This window comes from Lepidothrix coronata, unplaced genomic scaffold (genome assembly GCF_001604755.1).
Source record: "Lepidothrix coronata isolate B3197 unplaced genomic scaffold, Lepidothrix_coronata-1.0 Scaffold18, whole genome shotgun sequence".
Taxonomy (NCBI): domain Eukaryota; kingdom Metazoa; phylum Chordata; class Aves; order Passeriformes; family Pipridae; genus Lepidothrix; species Lepidothrix coronata.
In genome coordinates this window covers 404100-426782 of record NW_016690198.1, presented here as the reverse complement: position 1 = coordinate 426782, position 22683 = coordinate 404100, and the positions used below count along the sequence as shown (strand labels likewise).

The following is a 22683-nucleotide window of genomic DNA, read 5'->3' as shown; positions in this document are numbered from 1 at the left end:
TTGTTTTCTGCACATGGAATTTTAACAGCGTAAAAGAATTATGTCATTATTTCTAAGGCTGTATTAAATTCCCCCAAGTTACCAAAAACATTCTGATTTTATTCACTGAAATAAGCACAGGTTTGCTTAAATTGTATGATAACACAGATCTACCCAGCTTAATTCAGAAAGTTCTGTTTATTAGCTTTAATTACTAAATTAGTATTCCTTGAATGCATAAGCAGGTCCTGTTAAGACCACTGCAGGTGTACAGAAGTGTTTGTAATAAAATGCAAAAAAATGCAAATATAGCCAGAGACTAGGATTTTTCTTTTTTAAAAAAATGATAGCATAAAACCCCAATTAGACAGTTATGTCTATATGAATGCCATACAGAACATCTTAGTACTGTCACTGTGCTGCTGAAAATGAGATCAACTGTTTAGTTCCTAACTATAGGCTTAAAAACAATCCTTATGCATCTGCATTTGGAAATGTTAGAAGCATGTATGTAGAAATGGCAACGTAACAGTAATACAGCACAGAATCTTTTCAAGTTTCATGTCAAACAATTAACTGGTTTGGGAAGTGAAGTGAAAATTATTACTGTAATAAACAAAACCTTTTCACCTGGAGCACATTCAGGATTACTCTTAGGTATAACAATGAGGAAAAGATGATGAGCAAGACCTCCAAAAATAGCATGTAGTCCAGTAGTTAGGGCAGTCGCCTAGGGACAGGATATGCAGGCTCAGATCTTTTTTCTTCCTGGTTTAGATCAGGGAATTGAATCTGTATCTCCCACATCCAAACTAAGTCCCCAAACCTCTAGACCATTAGCTACCAGCATGGAACTCCTTCTTTTTCCCCTGTTGGAGTTGTTTTACCATGTAGAAATTGCTGTAAAAATGCATTCTGTAACTTTTAGGGTCAAAAATAGAATCATACTCTAGTTGAAGGAATAGGATGCACATACTGGGTTTTGGAGACCTGATCCAAGATCCAACTCCTGTGAGTATTCAGTTATTTATACAAAGTGGAGCAGCTCTAATAGGAGGTAAAAAGCTGAGAGAATTTGGTGGAAGAGGGATGTCAGCCTGACTTTCCACATCCCAGGTGTCTCTCTTTGAATTTCTGAATCAAGAGCTTTGTTAATTATAGAACATTTCTTAGTGGAAAAAAATGTATTTTTTTTTTTAAAAAATAGAGATCCTGACCAGATTGACTCGCAGAAGGACTTAACTGTGTTAGTTTGAATTGCCTTTGAAACCATTACAAAACATTTTAATGCTGAAATTATGTTTAATATGCCTGACTACCAAGAAATAGCCTTGATTGTTCAAAGATTCACCCTTTTGTTTAGAGACTCCTTGAACTGTAAAGGGACTGTGTTCTTAAAATTAGTTTAGAGATCTTTATGCTCCACTGCTTAGTAATTGTGTATGAGAACAAAATGTCGAGACAGAAAATTGTCTTCTTAATAATATTCCTTAGAAAAGCAGGTGAAAAGGGATATGGATTCTTGGAAACTGTATTTGAAAATAGAGATATGATGTTATAAAGTACTGTAGTACTCAAAACACCCTACAGTCCTTAATGTATTTATTAAAAATAATAATTTTTAAAAGCATTTTTTACTAATGGCAGCCAAAGAGAAAATTCCTTTGAGGTGTCAAGCTCAATAACATTCTGTCTTCTTGGTTTCATGCCCAGTGCAGTGAGGATATAGTTCAGATGTTTACATATGTGATTTAATATTTTCACATTTTTGAAACATGACCCTTTCAGAGCATACAATATGTACTATACTAAGGAGATCTTAAAATAATATATTTACCATTGTTGAATAAGTCTCTTCCTGAAAACGTAAATCCATAGTATCCCAAAGACAGAAAAAACCTGTAGTGGGAGGTGAGCTGTATACCACTTGAATTGTTCAAACCCTAGCAAGCATGGACAGATATTTCCAGTATCGCCTCTGAAAAACTGACACAATGTGCTTCTACTGGCTCTGTGGCATCCAGAGGGCTGGGTTGCTTTAGTACTGTCTACAGATTTTGTGAAAATGTGTACATGGAAGCCAGTAAGTTTATGAAAATTTGATAAATTTATAGAAATAGCTTTTAAATAACATCCTTCACAATAATTCTAAGACCTTTTTTTATGGCATCAAGTCATGAATGAATGGGGAAAACCCAGATATTTTGGAAGGCTGAAAAAATATAGGTAAGAGATTTAGCGTGGTTTGTGATGTTGTTTTAAGTGAAAAAAGCTCATTTTTCCCCTTTTGTTTTTTGTTTGTTTTTGTTTTGGGTTTTGTTTGTTTGTTTAAAATACACACTTGTCGTGGTCAGTCCTGACTTTTGACTGCAATCAGCAGAGAGAGGCAGCTCTTGCCTTTGAGCTTTTCCACTCCTAGACCTCCTTTTGTATTCATATTAGAAATTGTGAGGCTTATTTATCTGCATGAAACCTTTCTTTTTTTCTGGCTAGTTTCACAACATATCTTAGTGCCAACACAAGAGAGAAACAGTCTGTGTGGATTGAAAGGGAACTTGTGCCTTTCAGGCCAGGCCACAGCTGGATAAGTGTAAAAGAATGATCAAATTCTTCTTTTAGAAAGACCCACTGAGGGACACAGGGTGCCTTGGCAGGTAGTTTACATGTTCTTTTGCCTTAGTAGCACTGCAAATAAGAGCAGCATTTGCTCCCATCTTAATGAAGACTCACCTGGAGTATATGCTCGGTGTTATGGCAATCCTATCATTATGGACTTCATTTTAATAACAATAAACTGCTAAATCACTGTAGTTCTTCCAGCACATAGATGTGTAAATGTTTCATTATCTAGCTCTTCATAAAATGGTTCTATTTAATCAAAACACTTCATTGGCATGCAGTGATGATTTATTTACATAGTAGTTGAAGAAGTGAAAATAGGAAAGATTGTGTCCAAAATAATCATGCATCTGTTACACTATAGTTTCTAAAATTGCCATGTAAATAATAAATTACTTCTAGTCTTTGAATGCTTAAATAGTTAAAAATACCTTTGAAAAGTGAAGTGGGAGAGTATTTATTTCCTGTGTTTAAATAACTGGTTAGAGCATGTTCATCAAACAATTGATTCGCAGTCATGTAGTAACTATTGAATGTTGTTCAAAAAGTTTAATAGAAAGTAATAAAAAACATTTGTTGTTCACTTCCACTAACATATATATGTATTAAATGAGAACTTATATGCAGAATTTGATGACAATTTCCGAACAATAGCTTAGATTATTCCGATTTGCTTCAGTTGGATGTTCTTGGAGGTTATTTCTTGTTTGCTGTAAAATGGTGATACTCTTAAAAAGGTTTCTATTTCTAAGAGATTGCCTATTCCCTACTGTATTATAAGGAACTTTTATCAAGCATACTGTAAAGTTATGCTTGAAATGTAGGTAAATTTCGCTTAGAAAGCTAGGTCACCTATAGTGTTCTGTGGTTGCTTTTTGTTCCAAAAGGAATATTTGAAAGACCAACTGTCTTGTGAGAATTCTTCTGAAGATGGTGTTATGTCCAGTCAATGCCTGCCTTTGACGCTGAAGGGCAGAGAAGAGCAGCCTGTCTTCAACCCTTTCCAGGTGTACAGACAATCTTGTGCAAAAGTGTTCAATCAGGTTTGTGAAAATCTGAAACCTTGGTTATAGCATAATTTTTACTTGTCAGTCTTATTGTGATAATGACAGATACTGAATTTATGAAAGTGGAATTAATTACATGCGTGCATGTGATGAAGTGCGAAGGAATATTATTACTCGGGAGTCTAATGAGGATACCCTCTACTACAGCATGATCTTCAAAAAGCCATTATTGTCCTTTTCCTTTATCAGAATTATTGCACGTAGGAGCAATTTGCATTTACCAATACCTTCTGTGTCCAGTATAGTGAAGGAAAGCCCATAAGTAGCAATGACATTTATTACATGTGTGCAATGGTACACAGGGTTAGTCTTAATCCTTTTAAAGTCATGGCAAAACTCCAAATGCACATTTAGAATTTTCCTGATGGGTCTTTTGCAGGATTGTCAGTTAAGTAAAGGATACTTTGGAAATACAAAGATTTTACAAAACAGTGAAACTAAGCAGAGGTAAAACACAAAAGCATGAAAGCATCAATTTCTCCATTTTTCCTTAAGTTGTGGTTGTAATATGTAAAGGATTATAATTTATTTATAGAATTTAGTTTTCTGACAATGTAACAGAAAAGAAATCTGGTTGCCTGAATCTCTGCTGAAGTACCTCATTACACAAAATGGTATATAGTTTCTGATAGCACTTAAAAAATCTTATACCATTATTTCTCATATGTTCTTAATACATGATCTGTCATTTTGATTCTGGCCCTCAATTCAAATATTTGAAAAGAAATGGTATTATAGTGGTGTGAAATTCACTTTACAGACTTGTGGTAGAAAGGCATCCTTTTTTCAGCACAGGTGTGCTTATACACAGTGTAATCTCCTTTCCCAAGTTTGACTATTTTGGATTATTTCACCAGTTATATTGTGGTAAAATATACTGTTTTCTCTTACTTGTTTAATGAATGCTTAATCATTGTCGTGTTCCAATATCCTGAAGAAGATGAATACTAACTCTACAAGGCTTCTCACTCCAGAGAAACATGCTTTATAGAATCATAGAATCAACAGAATCATTCAGTGGTTTGAGTTGGAAGGGACTAGAAAGAAACACAGAATCACAGAATGGGTAGGGTTGGAAAGGACCACAGTGGGTCTTCTGGTCCCACCTCCCTGCTCAAGCAGGCTCATCCTAGAGCACATTGCACAGGATTGCATCCAGACAGTTTTTGAATATCTTCAGTGAGGGAGACTCCACAACCTCTCTAGAAATCTGTTCCAGGGCGTGATTACTCACACAGTAAGGAATTTCTTCCTCATATTCAACCTAGAAAGCCAACTGTATCCTGGGCTGCATCGAATGAAGTGTGCCCAACAGGTCAATGGTGGTGATTCTGCCCCTCTACTCTGCTTCAGTGAGACCCCACCTGAAGTGCTGCATCCAGCTCTGGGGTCCTCAACACAGTAAGGACATTGACCTGTTGGAGCGAGTCCAGAGGAGGACCACCAAAATTGTTAGAGGGATGGAGCACCTCTCCTATGAAGAAAAGCTGAGAGAATTGGTATAGAGAAGGCTTCAAGATGACTAATTGCAGCCTTCCAGTATCTGAAGGGAGCCTACAAGAAAGATGGAGAGGGACTTTTTACAAGGGCATGTAGTGACAGGAGAAGGGGAATGGCTTCAAATAGAGTGGGTTTAGATCAGGTGTTAGGAAGAAATTCTGCACTGAGGGTGATGAGGCACTGAAACAGATTGCTCAGAGAGGTTGTGGATGTCCCATCCTGGAAGTGTTCAAGGCCAGGCTGGTTGGATCTCTGAACAACCTGGTCCAGTGAAAGGTATCCCTGCCCATGGCAGGGGATTGTAGCAAGATGATCTTTAAGGTCCATCCCTTCCAGCCCCAACCATTCTATGATTCTATTCTATGATTCTATTTCCCAATGATATTGATATTGATAATGATATTGATAATAATGATATTATTAAATAGCTTAATTCCCTTTACCATAAAATTGTGGATTTATTAAGTAGCATGGAAATGTTGATTTTTATAGCAGTGATCAGTATAGCTGAGAGTCTGGTTTCCTGTGAAGACTGTTACCAGTGCCTTTAGAAGATGCCAGAGTACTGGCAAGGAACAATTATTCTTCTCAGTAGATGTATTTGTTCTTAAATTCATTTGTTACTGATTGGCAACTGCCATGAAGCTTAGGAGTTTATAATCCATGATTAATTTTTTATTTTCTTTGTCTTTAAGTGGATATGTTTTTAATACATCAATCTATATTTTATCCTTTTATATAGAGGATATATCCTCTTGTTCTAGAGCAAAACAAGCTACTAGTTTCACAACACATTTTGTCAATAATTAATTATGTATTGCTTTTTAAAAGTTTTCTTTTAGAAGGACCAATTGGAATACACTTGGCAATACTGCCTAGTGCTTCAACTCTAAACAGAGAATGTATGTTACACTATGTATGTGGCCTACCATAACATGTAAAATGTGTTACACCAAATATATTACATAACTATATAGGAGCATGTCTACACTGTGCAGTGTAGATATACTCTTAGCTTCCTCAGTAGATGATTTCTCAAAATAAGTTAATTCAAAAGCTTTCCAAAAGATAATTGTTAGTAAACATTTTATGTATTGTTTGTTACTATATGTAAAAATCACTGTACAGCAGGGTGATTGACTTTTTTGGTTGAGGAATACATTTAGTGAAGGTAACTCAGTGTAGAGCTGCAGTGGGAGCTGCAGATTGAGCTCTGGGTGAGAGAAATGATGGGAACCAGAGTCAAGAGGCCTTGAACTGGCCGAGTATCTTTGCATAACAAAGGGCATGGGGACCTGTGGCACCGGCCAGGTGACTGAACACTCAGAGACAACAGGAGCCCTCTGGAATACACTGGGCTATCCAGTGCTTAAACTGTGAAAGTATGAAATCCTGGGTAGTCCTTTATTCAGAGTCCTCCTTGGAGAAACCCAGCTGAAGCTGTTATTTTGTTGTTGCACTGTGATAAAATTATTTAAAGGACCCAGATGTCTGAGACTGCTGTGGAAAACTTTGTTTGACTGCATGAGAGTGGGTTGTGTAGGGAGTCAAGTGGGGAACCCATCGACTCTCTGAAACTGCCTGCTGCAAAGTGGTCTCGGTCCCAGCTGTTAAAGTCTCTCCTGGTGGTGGAGTAACTGACAGAGTGGCCCTGAATGATCATACAGGAAAGCTTCCTTAACTTTGTTCTAAAGTTTTGTGATATTGTCCCAATTGTGTCAAATTTAGCAAGGTATTTAATCATAGTTTCTATGAATTTTACTGCTCCTGAAACAAGGATCACCGAACCACTATTTTGAGATCAACTCTAGCATTTTTGTTAATGATATGTAAATATCTTACCTCCAATACTCCAGTTCAGTAGCTGATTCTAGGAAGTGTGTAATTTCTGTTAACAATTTAACCACATCATTCTTACATTTCTGTAAAAATCTTGAGTAATCACCATCTGGTTCTCGTCACTTTGTTGCTCTTGGTTTTATCTATTTGTCCGGACACCTTAATCTCTGTCAGTGCTACTGCTCCTCTATTGTCTAATAAACTAGGATATGCAACTCCTCAACAGTATCAACAAATGCTACAAAGGAACTATTTTCCTTTCTTGAAGTAACTTTTTCAAAACTGATCCTTTATTTTTTCCACAGAACTGATCAGTCTGATGGACTGAATTTTTATCAGGTTTACCTATACATTTTTGTCTTTGTTTCCATGATTGTTGCTACTGGGTGTTTAGCTTCTCCTTTTTATCCCTCTTGATTTTACAAGTATTTCCTCCATGTTTATTTATCTGCTTTTAATTCAGTGTAGTGTTTAGAACAGTGTCCTGTTTTCTCCTGTGTTCTTCTTCTTGTACTGTTCTCTTAGTGGACTCTTTTACCCTTATTTCTAGTTTATCAGGAGTTCACCATTTCTTCTTCATTCACTTTCCACTTTCACATTCTTTTGTTCTTTCTTTAGCTACCCTTTTTTTCCATTTGTACTCTGTATTTCACCCTTTTTTTTCTACTTAACTTTAAAGTGCATGTCCGAGATGAGGGTTAGGGAGTAAATTAAGTAAGGAGAAGGAAAGTAATAAAATAAAGATGGAAGGAATAGGGGGGATTGCACTGATTCTGTTCTCCCAGAAGATCTAAGTGCTGTCTGTAAGAAGGCAAAGATGCACTCCAAGTTATACTTTACTATATTTAGGTTTATTTTCACTGTTTTGAAAAATCATCATGAAAAGATGAAACCCTCTAACTCTACTTTTTAAGTGTTAATGAGCCAGGTGTTGCTTTATTCTGGCCAGAGATAGGTAGTGAATCATTCCAGCTACTTACGTCCCTTTCAAGACTTTTCACATATTTATACATTTTGGCAAACAAAGAAATTAACAATCATTGGTTCTGAGTTACACAATTCTCTTCACTTAATTAATATTCTCTCCTTTGTTGGCTAATTTGGTCTGCATTCTTTGGTCCTGTTATCATTCTTCCTTAGACAGAGAGTCTCCAACTTTCAGGCCGTAATGTCTTTGTTATCCCCTCTGTATCTTCTGGTTACTCCAACATGTCTTTGAAGGACCAAAAATTGTGACATCCTGGATGTCCAGTCCTCAGTTCCCTTAAGCTTTGTTTATTGAAGCTTATCAGAACTAGTCCAGAGAAACTCAAATCTTTGCTGATTTCAAGATCAAACCGCCAAGAGTCCATAAAAAGAAAGGTAACCACTTGCTACCATTAGTTAAAGTTTAGGAAAGTTATATCATTTGCAACATCACAACAGTAATTTTTTAATTATTTCCTCCCACTAATGTTGAATTCTGGTCACTACTAAACTATTGCTGACAATGAAAAGTAATATTATTCAATAGGACTTACTGTTTTGTAAACAAAATAATGTTATGTGTGGTCTTTTGGCTGCCCGTAATTATTCTAGATTGCTTTTATTATTGAATATGGAGTTATATTTGTTCATATTGTATAGGTGTACTGCTGTTCATAATAACTATCTGGTGACTGGAGTGCCTTACAAAACAATAGGCAACTAAAATCACGCTAATTATGATACAGGTTACATCTTGAATTCTAGCTATACCGAGTTTTTAATGACAGACTCTTCACCGACAGCAGAAAATAAAAATTGCTGTTACAAAACTATTTTGCTTTTCAAACAAAGAGTCAGCTCTCAGACAAAGTGGTTGGGCACAATGCCATTAACAGTTGAAAGGATAAATGTTCAAAAAAATGATTTATCTTTTTATAAACAATGGCTACATCCCTAAATGATTTATAAACTAATTGCCATCTTACTGAAATAAAACTTCTCTTCTGTGGACATGATTGATGTCCTCTTTCTAAGTCCTGGTTCTAGACACCCCCTCCTTCTTGGTTAGTATATCACAGCTGGAGCTTTAATGTACTGATCACATTAATGCTGATTAATAACTAACTAGCTTCTTTCTATGTATCAACAGTCAACCAGTACTGAATGGAACTGGGATTGGTCAAACTTGCTGCCAAGTTGCTTGGGATTGAATCAGATGACCTTCAGGGTGCTGCTGACACACAGGTAATGGGATTTTGGCAAATAATCATGCTTTCCTCTTATGTTTTTGACTTTATGATAGCCAGTACACACGGATTTTATTGGTGAAATTTGTAAAATATATTTTGCATTTCTTTTTAAATATGCAATATTAAAATGGAGCTACTTTTTTCTAGTGTATATAATCCATACTCAGATGGTTTTTGATTCCTATTTTGAGGAATCTAATATGTTCTTCCTGTCTGAGACAGAAGGATATGAATGTGTGTTGATATTACTCTTAAATAATGCTTTAAAAAGAAATTAGTAACTTTTGCAAATCTGTTCTGCTCAGGGAGATTTCAGCACAAAATTTAGAGCATGTTTACTCAAGTTGCAAGGTATCTTAAATTTGTTTGGGAGCATGACAAGTGTAGCTAGAAAGTGTTTCCTTAGTAGTTTTTAATTAATGAAAATTATTTTAATATTTTATTGCTTTTTTACCTGTAAAATTTAACTACTTAATTTTTAGGCAGATATATTTACTGCAAAATTAAATTACTGCTGTTTCTGTTAAATTCAGAAACAGCAACTTATTAAGTTCAGAAAATTTTAGGTGGAAAAACTGGGTATTTTTCTAAAATATTTCCTACTTACGAAAACTGGAAAATTTTCATGTTGCAAACTAGACATTCCCTTCTTAATTCTGAACCCTCCTGATGATACCTAATATGGTCCTACAATTCATCTTTTAAACTGAATTGTTTCTCTATCTAGAAACGAGAGTAACAATTTCAAAAGTGTGTCAATTTGCATGTTAAAAATGTTTTAGTTTTTTATACCATTTTCTCAATTTATCACTAGCAGTTAGTCTTAAACATTTACTTCTTCCTTTATTTCATATATAAAATATTTGTAGAGTCTATTTCTAATCTTCTTTCTTAATTTTGTTAAGTTTAATTTTTTCCCAACACAAATTGTTCTTTCCAAAATTTTAATGCAGTTGCCCAAAAAAATCCTGCTGGCAGAAATTTGCAATTCAGTTCTCCTCTCAATGTCCTCTGTTACCCACTACCAGGCAGAATGTGAGACTTCACAGACTTTTTGATCTGTACCCAGTAGTCTTATTTTTATGTTAAATGACAGAGACAATTCAGTATTAATTTTTTTTTCTTTGATGGTTCTCCTCCTGATTACTATTTCTTCATTGAAAGTGAAGTAATTTGTCCTTTTAACATTGTCATAGAAGGTCTTAGAAGCAGACTGGTTCTTGAACTTCCCTTCATGTTGATGTCATCAATATAAGCCAAATGTAGCAGAGGGTTGCTGTGATTTGTAGAGGGAACATTTTACATGAACATTTCATCTGCTCTGTTCTCTTGAAGCACATTTTATTTTTCTTTTGGTCTCTTTATAGAGTTTAGAAAGAAGTAATGTATATGCCTTCTCTGTCCTTCTCTCTATTTCACGCCTTTGTCATATCATCTACTGTTGCTTTTTTTTTTTTAATTTAATAAGTGCCCTAATTGTTGTCATCCTTCCTAATTCAAAAATGTCTCCATTCATTGCCCTTCTGCATGATATGGAAATTCTCATCTAGAAGTGACATTATGCAAGCCATTAATGATTAGCTCATGGATTTATTATTTTAACCACTCTACTTTACAGATCAACAGATTGTTTAAATCCATTGTGATGATTAACTAGAATTGCTGATCCGGTATCTGCCATAGTGACCAGTATCTCCAACACAACTTGTCATTACGTGACCCAATTTTTAGCATAGTTAATGTATGTCTGCACATATTTTCCTGCTGACTAGGACAGTTCTAGCTGATCTTGTGACTACTCAAGCAACCTTTTGCAGTGAGACTCAGGTGAGCACTATCTTTTGGTGATGCTCCATGATCCTTCCTAGAATTGCATAAATTTCAGTCATCTTGTGCTCAGGAGTTAAGGTTCAAGCTGAATGAGTGTGTGATTATTTTGACCTCCCATTTACGGTGGACCCATTTCATTTCTACTATTTGCCTCCTGAGATGAGTTAAACAAAACCAAGGGCAGTCCTTGAACTGTGTCAGAACCATAAGTTTATGAATTGGAGTACCATAATATTTTAATTATTCCTTCTTTGACACATGCTAAAACTTTCCCTGATCAGTTACTTCTCTTCAGGCAAAAATATTTTTTATTAATTCACAGTGATACTGGAGAGATATATTTCCTTTTTTCATGTTAAAGAGAAAATACTGTCAGTTGCATATGAAATAAAATAAATACTGTCTACTCTGGCAGAAAAAAAAGTGAAAATGCTTAGGGGACTCATTTGCAGTGGAAATGCTCCCTTAACCTAGTTAATGACTGAGTTAGGTGAGAGGGGGTTATGAGAGCATTGTCCCAGAGCCAGCAAGTGTTAAACAAATTAATTGGTTGGTGGTTAGGGGAAAGTAAAAGCGTTTTAGGACTGGTTAAAAAGGGAATGAATTGTTGTCTACTACTCATTGCTGGCTCCACACTACTGTGTGGATCTAATCCACACATTCTTATAATCCTCAAACTAAAAGCATTCAGGTAGATTTTTCAAATTAAAGATGTAGATGGTTAATGATATTATTTTATTTCAAGGTTATAAAATATAGAATGCTATCAGAAGCAGTAAAGAGTAACATGGAAAACTTAATGTTCATCTGCGTTCACAATTAATACCTTTAGATTATGTAAGAAACTTTTCCTACAGGAAGAAAAGGGAAATATAAGGGATTTCTTTCCTTTCTAGTTTTACTTCTGGTTTGGTTTTCTTTTACAAACATATATATAGGTAGTTTGAACTACAAGAGTAAAAGTTAAAACATACCTTTCAATAATACCTTTTAATATTGTCTGTTAACATTCAACTAACTTATGAACTTGTCTTACCCAAGTTTTAGAAAATATCCTGCATGCTTACACAGATGCATGCTGCTTTGTTGGATCTCAGAACTCACCTGTACGTCCTGAGACATTTCAATACCAAATGGGAGCTCTTTACGTCTAATACATGTATTAAAGTGAGAAGAGCAATTATTATTTAATTCACCTGTATCTCAACTTTTAGTTACTGATCTGCTCATAAAGCAAAAGTTGTTATTGTCTGGCTAAATCAGCATGTTGAAAATGTTTCTGCAGTTTAGTGTAGCAACTCTTAGTTAGATCTCTTCTTTTTAACTGTCTGGCCACTGTCTCTCTGCGTATTATTATGTTAGTGACTGTGGTGAGTTGTTCCTGGCAATGTCTGTATAGCTGATGGCTTGCTCTGCCTTCAATGGAGTTGGGGAGGGAACCGGAAGAGCAAAGTGAGAAAACTCCTGGGTTCAGCTAAAGACATTTTAATAAATGAAGCAGCACAAGTAAGCAAAGCAAAACAAGGAATTCATTAGTGCTTCCCATGCACAGGCAGGTGTCCAGCCGCTTCCTGGAAAGCCAGGCACCACACACTTAATGGTTACAGGGCTAGGGAAACGCCATAGCCCCAAACATCCCCCATTCCTCCTCCATTCCCTAGTTTTTATTGCTGAGCACATTTATATGGTATGGAATATCCCCTTAGTCATTTTGGGTCAGCTGTGCCCTCTCCCAGCTTTCTGCACACCTCCAGCCCATAACGTGGTAGGGCAAAGTGGGACAAAGAAATGGCCTTGGTGCTGTGCAAGCAGTACTCAGCAACAGGCAAAATGCTGGTGAGTCGTCAACACTGAGCTACAAATCCAGAGCACAGTACCATACATTACCCTTCTTGTTTATGTACTCTCCTTTATACCGATATATAAGTTAAACTTGTGATCATTTATTTTTAAAGTATCTCAGGAACTTGTACATGGTTATAAGATATTATTATTTTGCTGGGCTTTGATATGTGACCTTCACCTTCCCTCTGCAGTTCTACAGAACTTTCAGATGCCCTGAATACTTTACTATGAAGAATAATTACATTCTGCTCAGCTATAATGATGAGAAAAAAATTAGGCATTTTTGTAACATGTGAAACCATTATCCAGTTGCAATAATTTGCTGTTCTGAAGAGCAATGGCTGGGTTTTCTTCCTCTGCACTTAGGCAAGTTTCACAGAGCACTGGTGCCAGTGCAGGAAAATAAGTAGTGATTTGGTTGGAATGGTGTGGATCCTGCTACAGGAGAACTCTGAGGAAAATAGGAATAGACAGAGAAGAACTCATGACTGGCAAAGCCAATGACAGTCAGGTACAAGTTCTTCAGAACAGAAAATGTAACAACTTAATAATTGAGAAGGGAATGATAACACATTTTGTCATAAGTGCATCAGGTGAGAATACCAAGTTAGAAAAACTATAGAAATTAAAACTAATATTTGTTCAAGTGGATAGGAAATGCCATGAAAAATGTCTAGACTGAAAAGGAGAATATGATTTCCAATAGATATACCAGTGTAGCTCAAGAAGAGTTTTCCAGAAAGTGTTTACACAGTGAATTGACCTTAAAGAGTTTTAGGTTGAGATAGTGTCTAGTCAAGTTTCAGTCATGCGTTCCTTTGATAGATATTCTGAAAGCAGCTTCTGAAAGCAAGTAGGAAACCTGGAGTTGTTTATATATTGACTTTAAGGAAATTTAAAAAAATTAATGTTTATTTTCTACTAAAACTGGGTAAAATATGTAACTATGCTTTCTAGTAAAATTTACTGCTAAGTATACAAAAACTCACATCCCTTGGACTCCAGATTATTTCTTAGCATAGTCCAGACTGCATTCTCTGATGAACTGGTGGGCTGTTTGAAAGTGAAACGGCTTTTTAGGGAGGAAATAACTATTGTCGGCAGCAAGGTTTTGCTCTAAGGTTAAGACAGTCTTGTATCTAGTGTCTCTGTTTTGAAATCCTTTTCACTGTATTGATTTTGCAAATACATTTCTTAATATAGTTGTGGCATTTGTCCCCACATTAGAGCTAGGTGATAAAGTTATATGTTTTACCATTGATTAAGTTTAGTAGAACTGAAATTAAGTCAAAAGCTCTTGTTTCGAATTCTGAATGATTGCAGGGCAAAATTTGCATGGCTCTTGTATATTTTAGTGAATACACAGACACCATCTGTTGAGAGTGGTAGCCATATGGTGAACTATTTATAGAAAATGTTTATATTCATTGTATTGTTGATTATCTAGATATCCAGAACATGCTCTTTTAAAATCCAGTATATCAACACATGGAAAAATTTATTATGTGGTTTTGAAATTGAAAAGAGTGCCAGCAAACTGCGTGTGTTTGTTGTCTGTGAAAGACTTTCTATACAAGTTTACAAAAGCCTTAATCTGAGAAATGAGTGAAAAAAAAATGAGTGAAAATGGTAGGAAGGTCTCTAAAAATTTTTTGGTAGAAGAAAGAAATGGTGGAAGAGCAGTTCTTGACACGATGCCAAGAAGAGAGCTTATCTGCATGGCAGAGGATGTCAGTATTAAGTCTAGTGTGTTAGTTGTTCTTCTAAACTGCAGGTGCTCCTAAACCTTTTGTATCCAAATTGCTGGATATTGGAAATTCATATTGTTGTTGCGACTACAAGTCGACTATTAACGATGGGTTGATGAAGAACTAGGATGCCATTAATACTACAGTAATCACCACCTGCTTGGGGAGATTATAATTGATCCCTTATAATGCATATGAGAACAGGCTTTCTAAAATGCATGGGAGACTGTGAAAGGCAGTATCTTATTGTTTCTGTATCAAAAGAAGCAGGTGAAAGGTATTAATCCATTATTTCATGTCTCTTGGTTGATCACAAAGTCAGGTATAGACCCTAGTACGAAAAAAAAAGCCGCTGAGATTTTGAGGAAAGTCTGACTTTGACCTTTCTGGATAAGCAGCAATCCTTTTCCATAAACGTCAATAACAAGGTATTTGTCACATCTGTCACCATAAGGATTATCATTTGTCTGCTTATCCTCTTCTGATGTAGCTAATGAAACTGTACTCTAACCTGAAAGAATACGTCAGAAGTAGGCTTAGTTCCCTGCCTGGCACTTTTAAAGCGCTGGTGGCAGAATGTAGGTCGGTAAGCAAAAGGGAACAGTATTACATAGTTTGACTGCCACTCAAGCCACTATTATGTATACAGTTATAGCATGAATTTCACAAGTAAGTGAGGCTAAAGGTGAGGCTTCCCATATGCAGTACACTTGAGGCTTTTCTGATTGTTAGCAGTCTCTCTTTCCTGCAGACATGTTGACGAATCCTATGAATAAAACAATATTCTCCAATGACTATCTCCAACAAAAAGTGCTGAAAACGAAAGGATTGCCATATCCCAGTAAACTTAGTTAATATTAATATTAATATTAGTTAATAAGCTCATATTAACTTTAATACTTGGAAGTCCTTTATTATGAGGCCTTTGCCAGCTTAGGATATCGAAGTATACATTTACCAGCTCTCTTTTAATTAAAAATATAAAATTCCTTAAATAACCTTTCATGCTAATTTGATCCTTTTTTCATTGCTCAAACCTGGCCCCTAGAATAAGTGAAAATAAAACCAAAAAAAGGAAGGAAGTATTGATAATACATCTTTTCCATTCAAAAGTGTATTCATCACAGCTTATTGGCTAGAGCATAGGTCTGTGATCTAAACCTCTTTCTTCTAATAGTGTCTCACAGTAATTTAATTCCAATTTAAAATTAGATCACATTTGTCCACATTTGTATGTGCTTTGATGTGCTTTTATCTTGGTTTCGGAGTGGTACAGCCCAGTTTAGTGCTCCCATTGAGGCTCTCCAAACCATATGCCACTCGCTTGTTTCCCCTCTCCCTTTCTCTCCCCCTGCAGTGGGATGGAGAAGAGAATTGGGGGCAGAAGAGGTCAAGATCACGGGTTGAGAGAAGAACAATTTACTGGAAACAGCAATGAAATAGGAAAATGAACAGTAACAGCAACAATACTAATGACAAAGAGTACAAGAAAAAGGCTAACAATTCACAAGAAAAGCCCCTGAAAATAGACAATAGCTAACTGTCGCGTGGGGTCTTTATATAATAAAGAAATGAAGTCAGCTCCCCGATGAGATGGTAATCAAAGAGGCTTTTATTCAAACCCGGCACTGTTTTTATCCCTTAAAACCATGTGACCTTGTGACCAATGAGGGTACATATTTCCACGCATGTCCCCTGGGCTTCCCTGCCCTGGGTGCTTCCCCTGCACCCCTGGATACGCCTCCTATATCACCCCCTTCTCAATTATTTAAGACAGTCACAAAAACAGTGCAAAACCAACAGTGCAAACAACAGAACAGTATATTATAATCTACCATAGCTTTGCAATGACCCAGCACATTGCTTTCTTTGGCTCCTTATACATCTATTGTAAACCTTTTAAAACCTTCTTATATTTCTAAGGGGTAGTGCAACTTGGAAAAATAACTTTATTAACCTAGGGGCCTTAGCCCAACCATGCATAGACTTATAACCTTTATTAATCTGAGGGTTTAAATAACTGGGAAATTCAAATTTATTTCAAAAACAGGATAAACTTACCAAACTAAATTCTCTTAAAGTGACCATGTGGTGGAGGTAGTGTTATTTTCTGAGGTGTTTGGTGTTTAAGGCACTTGTCCAGTCAAACAACTCTCTTATTCATTCACACACACATTCACTGATGGCCGTCATTTCATTCATCATACACACACTCATGGATTTTGTGTAGACTCTCCATTTTGCCACACTGGTCATCCTCAAATGTAAACCTGAAATGGAAACATAACTTTTTTATAACTTCTGTGTTACTCTGTTTCTTGCTGCTGTGGTTGTGTACCTAGGTAGGGTCTAACACACCTGGAGGGAATCCATTTCAACTCGTTTCCTGTAGCCACACAGGCCTAGCCTCGCCCCCAAGTCATGAGGTCCACCGGTCCCGTCCACTGCCCTGTGGATCTGTAAATCAGATCTCTCACCATGACTGGTGGTTTGGGAGAGGCAAAAGCCTGAGGCCTGTTCTGCCTTTCGTGCCTGCTTTCTTCAACACTGTCACAATTTAAAAAATTTAGGACATATGTGGCTTTCCACAGACGCTCTTGCGGACTACAGACTGATTCCCCCCTTTTCTGTTTAGTTAACATGTCTTTCAGTGTGCGATGTGCCCTTTCAGCAATTGCTTGTCCAGTGGGTGAGTGTGGAATACCTGTGGTGTGAGAAATTCCCCAATCTGACAGGAAGTTTCTTACCTTTTCTGAAATGAAAGCTGGCCCATTGTTGGTCTTAATCTATTTTGGGGTACCAAGGGTTGCAAAACAACTGAGCCAGTGTCTTATTACATCCTTGGCCTTTTCTCCAGTGTGTGCAATGGCGGTTATGTATTGTGAATGGGTATCTACTGTAATGTGTACGTATTTTAATGTTCCAAACTCGGCTATGTGTGTGATATCATTTGCCAAATCTCATTTGCCATTAACTCTCCGGGGTTAATGCCTTCCTGAGATGGCATGGGTGTGATTTGCTGACAGTCTGGGCATGACATGATTATGTCTCGAGCTTGATTGAGTGTTATTTGAAATTGTCTCTTCAGTGAACGTGCGTTCTGGTGGAAAAATGAATGAGACAATTTTGCTTGCTCTAAGACTCTAGGTACGGTGTTAAACATTGCTGCTTTGTCAGCCTCTCGGTTCTTGTCAGCTGTTGGTCCTGGCATGTCAGTGTGTGACCTTGTGTGCATTATGTAAAAATCAAACTTTCTGTGATTGACAAGAAACCATACAGAACGCATTTCAAACAACAGGTGAGGGTTAGCAACATCTCGAAGAAATGAACTTTAAAGATGGGACACTAACCCTGCAGCATAGCAGGAATCGGTAACAATATTAACAGGTTGTTCAGAAAACTTTCCCAAGGCAATACATATGGTAGTCAGTTCCAGAACCTGCACAGAGCCCTGGTTCATGGTTTGTACCTCTCCTTCCCATTGTCCTGTGTCAGAGTTTACCCATGCCGCTGCAGCTTTTTGGGTCTGCCCAGATGCATCTGTGAAGACCCTAAGGCCTTTCACTGGTTCATGTTTGCATCTGGTTGTGGCTTTTAAGGGTAGATTACTGACTTCTGCCCACAGTCTGTGTTTAGGGAGATAAATTGAAATGTCACCGTCAAAGCCTGCCAAGGCAGCCTGGAATCCTGCATCCTCAGCTAGCATCCATCAAGGTTGTCCTTTCTAGCTGGGATGTAGATGGTTGCAGGACCTCTCCCGTCCAACTCCTTTAGTTGTCCTCTGCCTTTAATGACAAGCTTGGCAAACATTTCATTAGTAGTCCACACAGTTTTAGGTGGTGTGTGGGGCAGAAATAGCCACTCTGGAATTTGCAGTGGGTCTTTTTCAGTCTGATCCCACTGAAACAAAACTGCAAATGGCTGGTACCTGCTGGGTGCGAGAGCAAGGCAGATTTGCAGTTCAGGATTTCTCCTTCTGCCTTATCTGCTTTCTATTGCCTTGGCACAAGTGTCTAACGCCTGCTTTGCCTCTGCTGTCAGAGTCCTGCTAGACATTAGGTCTGAGTCCCTCTTAAGCAGCTCAATTAGAGGGTGTAGCTCCTCTGTGGTTATGCCTAAAATAGGCCTTAACCAATTGATGGCTCCCAGAAGTTTTTGCAGCTCGTGTAAAGTTAGTGTTTACAGCTTACACTCCACAGCTGCAGTGGCTGTGGAGAAATTTCCGGCTGCGTTATTTTCCATCCAAGGTATGTCCAGGGTTGCGATTGCTGCATTTTTTCTGGAGCAACCCGTAACCCTGCATCTTGCACAGCTTTGATTAGAGCAGTAACAACAAATTGCAGTTCATGTTCTGTGGCCTTGGTTATTAATATGTCATCTATATAATGGTGTATGATGGGTGTTTGATATCTCATCGGGCTATTTTGCATCCCCTGAGGAAGGACAATCCAGCGATACCTCTGCATGGGCTGAGCATTGTTCAAGGCGGGGATGGAAAAAGCAAACCTTGCTGCATCCTCAGGGTGTAGGAAGATGGTAAAAAAGCAGTCCTTTAAGTCAATTACCACTAGTGGCCACTTTGCTGGAAGCATAGCAGGTGAGGGAAGTCCAGGCTGCAATGCTCCCATAGGTTTTATGGCTGTGTTTACTGCCTGTAAGTCTTTCAGTGTTCTCCACCTCCCACTCCTCTTGGGGATGCAGAATACAGGGGTATTCCAGAGACTGGTTGTTGGCACATTATGACGTGCCTCAAGCTGCTTCCTCTCCTGCTCGCGAAAGCGGGTGGCAAAGAAGAGGAGGATGGCGAGCAGCACGGCAGCACCACACCACAGTGTGGTGCCCAGGGTGTGGCCCTGGCCCTGCCCACGGCACCCTTGGTACAACTCAGCCCATTCCCTGCTGCTTAGGTACTTGTGGGATGTTGCTGCTTAGGGTCTCCAAGGGCAATCCCTTTGAAAGTGGTCAGGGGCCCAACATCTAAAGCAACTCGCTCTGGGTCTGGCCCCTTCCTGCACTCTTAGCTGGGTGCTTAAAGCTGTGGCTAAAGAGGCAGACTGGTGCTCCACAGAGCCAACTCCTTAGTAGGGTCGAACCAGCTCAGCAATGCTACAACTCTCTCTTTTAGGAAGGGCCTGCAAAGCTCTTTTACAGTCTGGGTTCACCTTCTCAAAAGCCAGATGCTTATGAAGTGTCTCTCTGGCTTCATTGTACTCAACTTGCTTTTTTAAAGCAGATTGCAGCTGATCTAGGAATTGTGAATATGGTTCAGTAGAACCTTGTAACGCTTTTGTGGATGACAGGTTTCTATCTCGGTCTGTAATGGGAAGCTTTCTCATGGCTTTCAGGGCTTGTTTGGCTATTACTTCGTACACCTCCCAGGGATAGGTTGACTAGGCATCTACTGTGCTGTAATTTCCTTCCCCGGTTAATTGGTTTACAGTTATGCCTGCTTGGGTGTTAGTTGCACACGTAGCACAATTCTCTTGGTAGTCAGTTAACCAGACTGTATACTGAGTGTTGTTAAGAACTAATTTCATTAGATTCTTCTGGTCATGTGGGGTGAAAAAATAGATGGAACTCAGTGTCTCCAAATACGTGAAAGTATTGGTTAGGGACATGCCAGTATCTCTTACCAGTTGCCTCAATTCCTTTGTCACCTCATATGGCAGAGGCTGGAATTGAGGGGGCTGACGTTGGTTAAAAATGCCTCTTCCCAACACTGTTCCCCCTTGTCAACTGACCTTTCCCCCTTTGCCCCCTCACTCCCTCCCGGTGGAACCATCCCTGGTCCCTCCTCCTCATCCCCCCATTCCTCCCCACTGTGGCCCCAGTAAACCTGGTTCCCTGTGGGGGGGGGTGGTGGGTGATGGATGTGGTGTGGGGGAGGAGCCCTTTTCCCCCTCATGCCTATGGCTGGAGCGGAGTGGCACTGGGGCTGGAAAAGAACGATCGACTTCTAGTCCATTTGGTGGGCAAGATGTCTGCGCCGATGCCGGCGCAAGTGGTCGCTGATCATCTACAGTGTGGGGTGGCAAATAGGCTGGGTTCCCCCCCTCATCGCTGCAACGGGGCCCATGGGCTGGGATCCCGCATTTCAGACTCCGTTCCCTCCCAGCGACCCGTACTCCCATGGCTATCGGCACCCGATCCATAATTTAACTCACAAATGTATCCCTCCTCTCCCGGTAAACCCCATGCATTTGTGTTTCTACACGTAGGTTTCGGGCTGCGACTAGCAGTGTAGGTTGGGGGTTGTGTGTAAGTGTGGGATAATTGTTCCGTTCACTCGTGTGCTTTATGGAGGGCAGACATTATCACTGTGTAAGCTGGAATTATGTTATCGGCTCAGTGATATCCTGCCTTGGTCCTTTGGTTCAGGATGTGTCCCAGTCTTTCCCATATGTCTATATGTAACACTTCCATTAGTGGCAGTGTGGTATATAGACCTAATAAATGTTACTAATTCTGATAATTCTGCCTTTGTGGTTTGGATGTGGAAAGATCTTAGCGGTAGAGTTAATGTTTCAGTGTCTTGTGATATCTCGGTGGAGAAAAAGCTTCCCATGTTTTTTACCTTACTCTTGCCGCTGTGGACACACGTGTGCGGAGGGGTCCTTTGTTTTGCGGCTGCTGAGTTTTACTTTTGGTTTCTGGATCGGCTGTTCTCTCACGGTGTCCCCGTCAGCGTCCGGTGCTGTCCGGGTGTCGGCTGCTGCTCTGGTGGCTTGGGGGCGGTGGCAGATGGCAGGGGGATCTCCCGGAGCTGTAGGTCCCACAGCAACGGCAGTCGCGGCGGCTGCGGCAGTGGTCGTGGCAGCGCGTGAGGTTCCCTTATGGTCTGCAGTGCTCCTGGCAGCTGGTTCAGCGGTGTGGAGGTTGTACGTGGTGGCTACAGGCATGCTCAGAACAGTGGAAGGTGGCTGTGAGCTCTCACAGTCTGCTGGGCAGGGTGGGGGTTTGGGTGCTGTGGCGGGGTTTCGCGGTGCGGCTTCTACGGGTCCCTCACTCCTTCTAGCATGGGCGCAGGGCTTGCAGAGGCAGCAAGTGAATGCGGGCAGGCAGCAGCTACATGCAGCTGTGGCGCTTCTCCGCTTGACGGAAAGGTGTGCCAGTGCGGGGTTCGCAGGGTCTTGCGGTTGGGTTGGGGGTGTTCAAGCAGCAGTGGCACCTCTTTCTGTGCTCTGTGCTTAGCACATGGCAGCGGCAGGCGGCAGGGGTTCCGGCGGGGTTTGGCATGCTCCGCCGCTCGTGTTTCCGAGCTGCAGGCTCGCAGCCACTCAGGGAGCAGACCTGGCCATGGTGTTGCTTGCTGGCGCTGCTTTTCAGCTCACTCACAGCTGAGATGGTTGCTCAACCCTGCTCTCCTCTCTCCGCTGCTGTCCTGGTTTCTCGGCTTCTTCTTCTTTTCTTCTTTTTTCTTCTTCTCTGTTCCTATGCACTTTCCCTAATATTTTTTGAGCTCCCTATACTAACTGCGTTTCTCAGGATCGGCTGAGACAATGGCTTAAAGATGTCTGAGTTTTTTTGGTGAAAAATTCCTGTATTCTAAAAATTAATACGATAACCGGAATTTACCGATATTCCCCTGATTCAGGGATTTCTGTTCTGGCCTAATGTAGGTTCTAAGCCCCACGTTGGGCGCCACATGTCGCGTGGGGTCTTTATATAATAAAGAAATGAAGTCAGCTCCCCGATGAGATGGTAATCAAAGAGGCTTTTATTCAGACCCAGCGCTGTTTTTATCCCTTAAAATCATGTGACCTTGTGACCAATGAGGGTACATATTTCCACGCATGTCCCCTGGGCTTCCCTGCCCTGGGTGCTTCCCCTGCACCCCTGGATACACCTCCTACAGCTAACCACTCCCTCCACCATGCTATGCCAATCTTGAAAAGAGCCTTTCCTCATCCATGAAAAATGATGTTATATCGTATAGAATAATCTCTGTGTTATAGCCATGCTCCCTCCTGGCTATTCAAAAATTTCCCTGTCCTGGCTGGAACCAGGACATAATCCACTCCTTATTCTATACTATCTACA

General features: G+C 39.4%; 1 protein-coding gene across 12 annotated transcripts in view; it reads left to right on the top strand.

Annotated features, from left to right (window-relative positions):
* The window catches only part of KIAA0825 (KIAA0825 ortholog), a 251553-nt gene that overhangs the window by 124520 nt on the left and 104350 nt on the right, over window positions 1-22683 (top strand). For 10 of the 12 annotated variants that reach the window (XM_017807305.1, XM_017807297.1, XM_017807308.1 and 7 more), the window contains 2 exons: window positions 3486-3641; window positions 9121-9215. In XM_017807305.1, the coding sequence (XP_017662794.1) occupies window positions 3486-3641; window positions 9121-9215 (251 nt within the window). Of the gene's footprint in view, window positions 1-3485; window positions 3642-9120; window positions 9216-16000; window positions 16120-22683 lie in introns of those variants that run through there. The other 2 variants (XM_017807302.1, XM_017807304.1) reach the window with 2 other exon arrangements.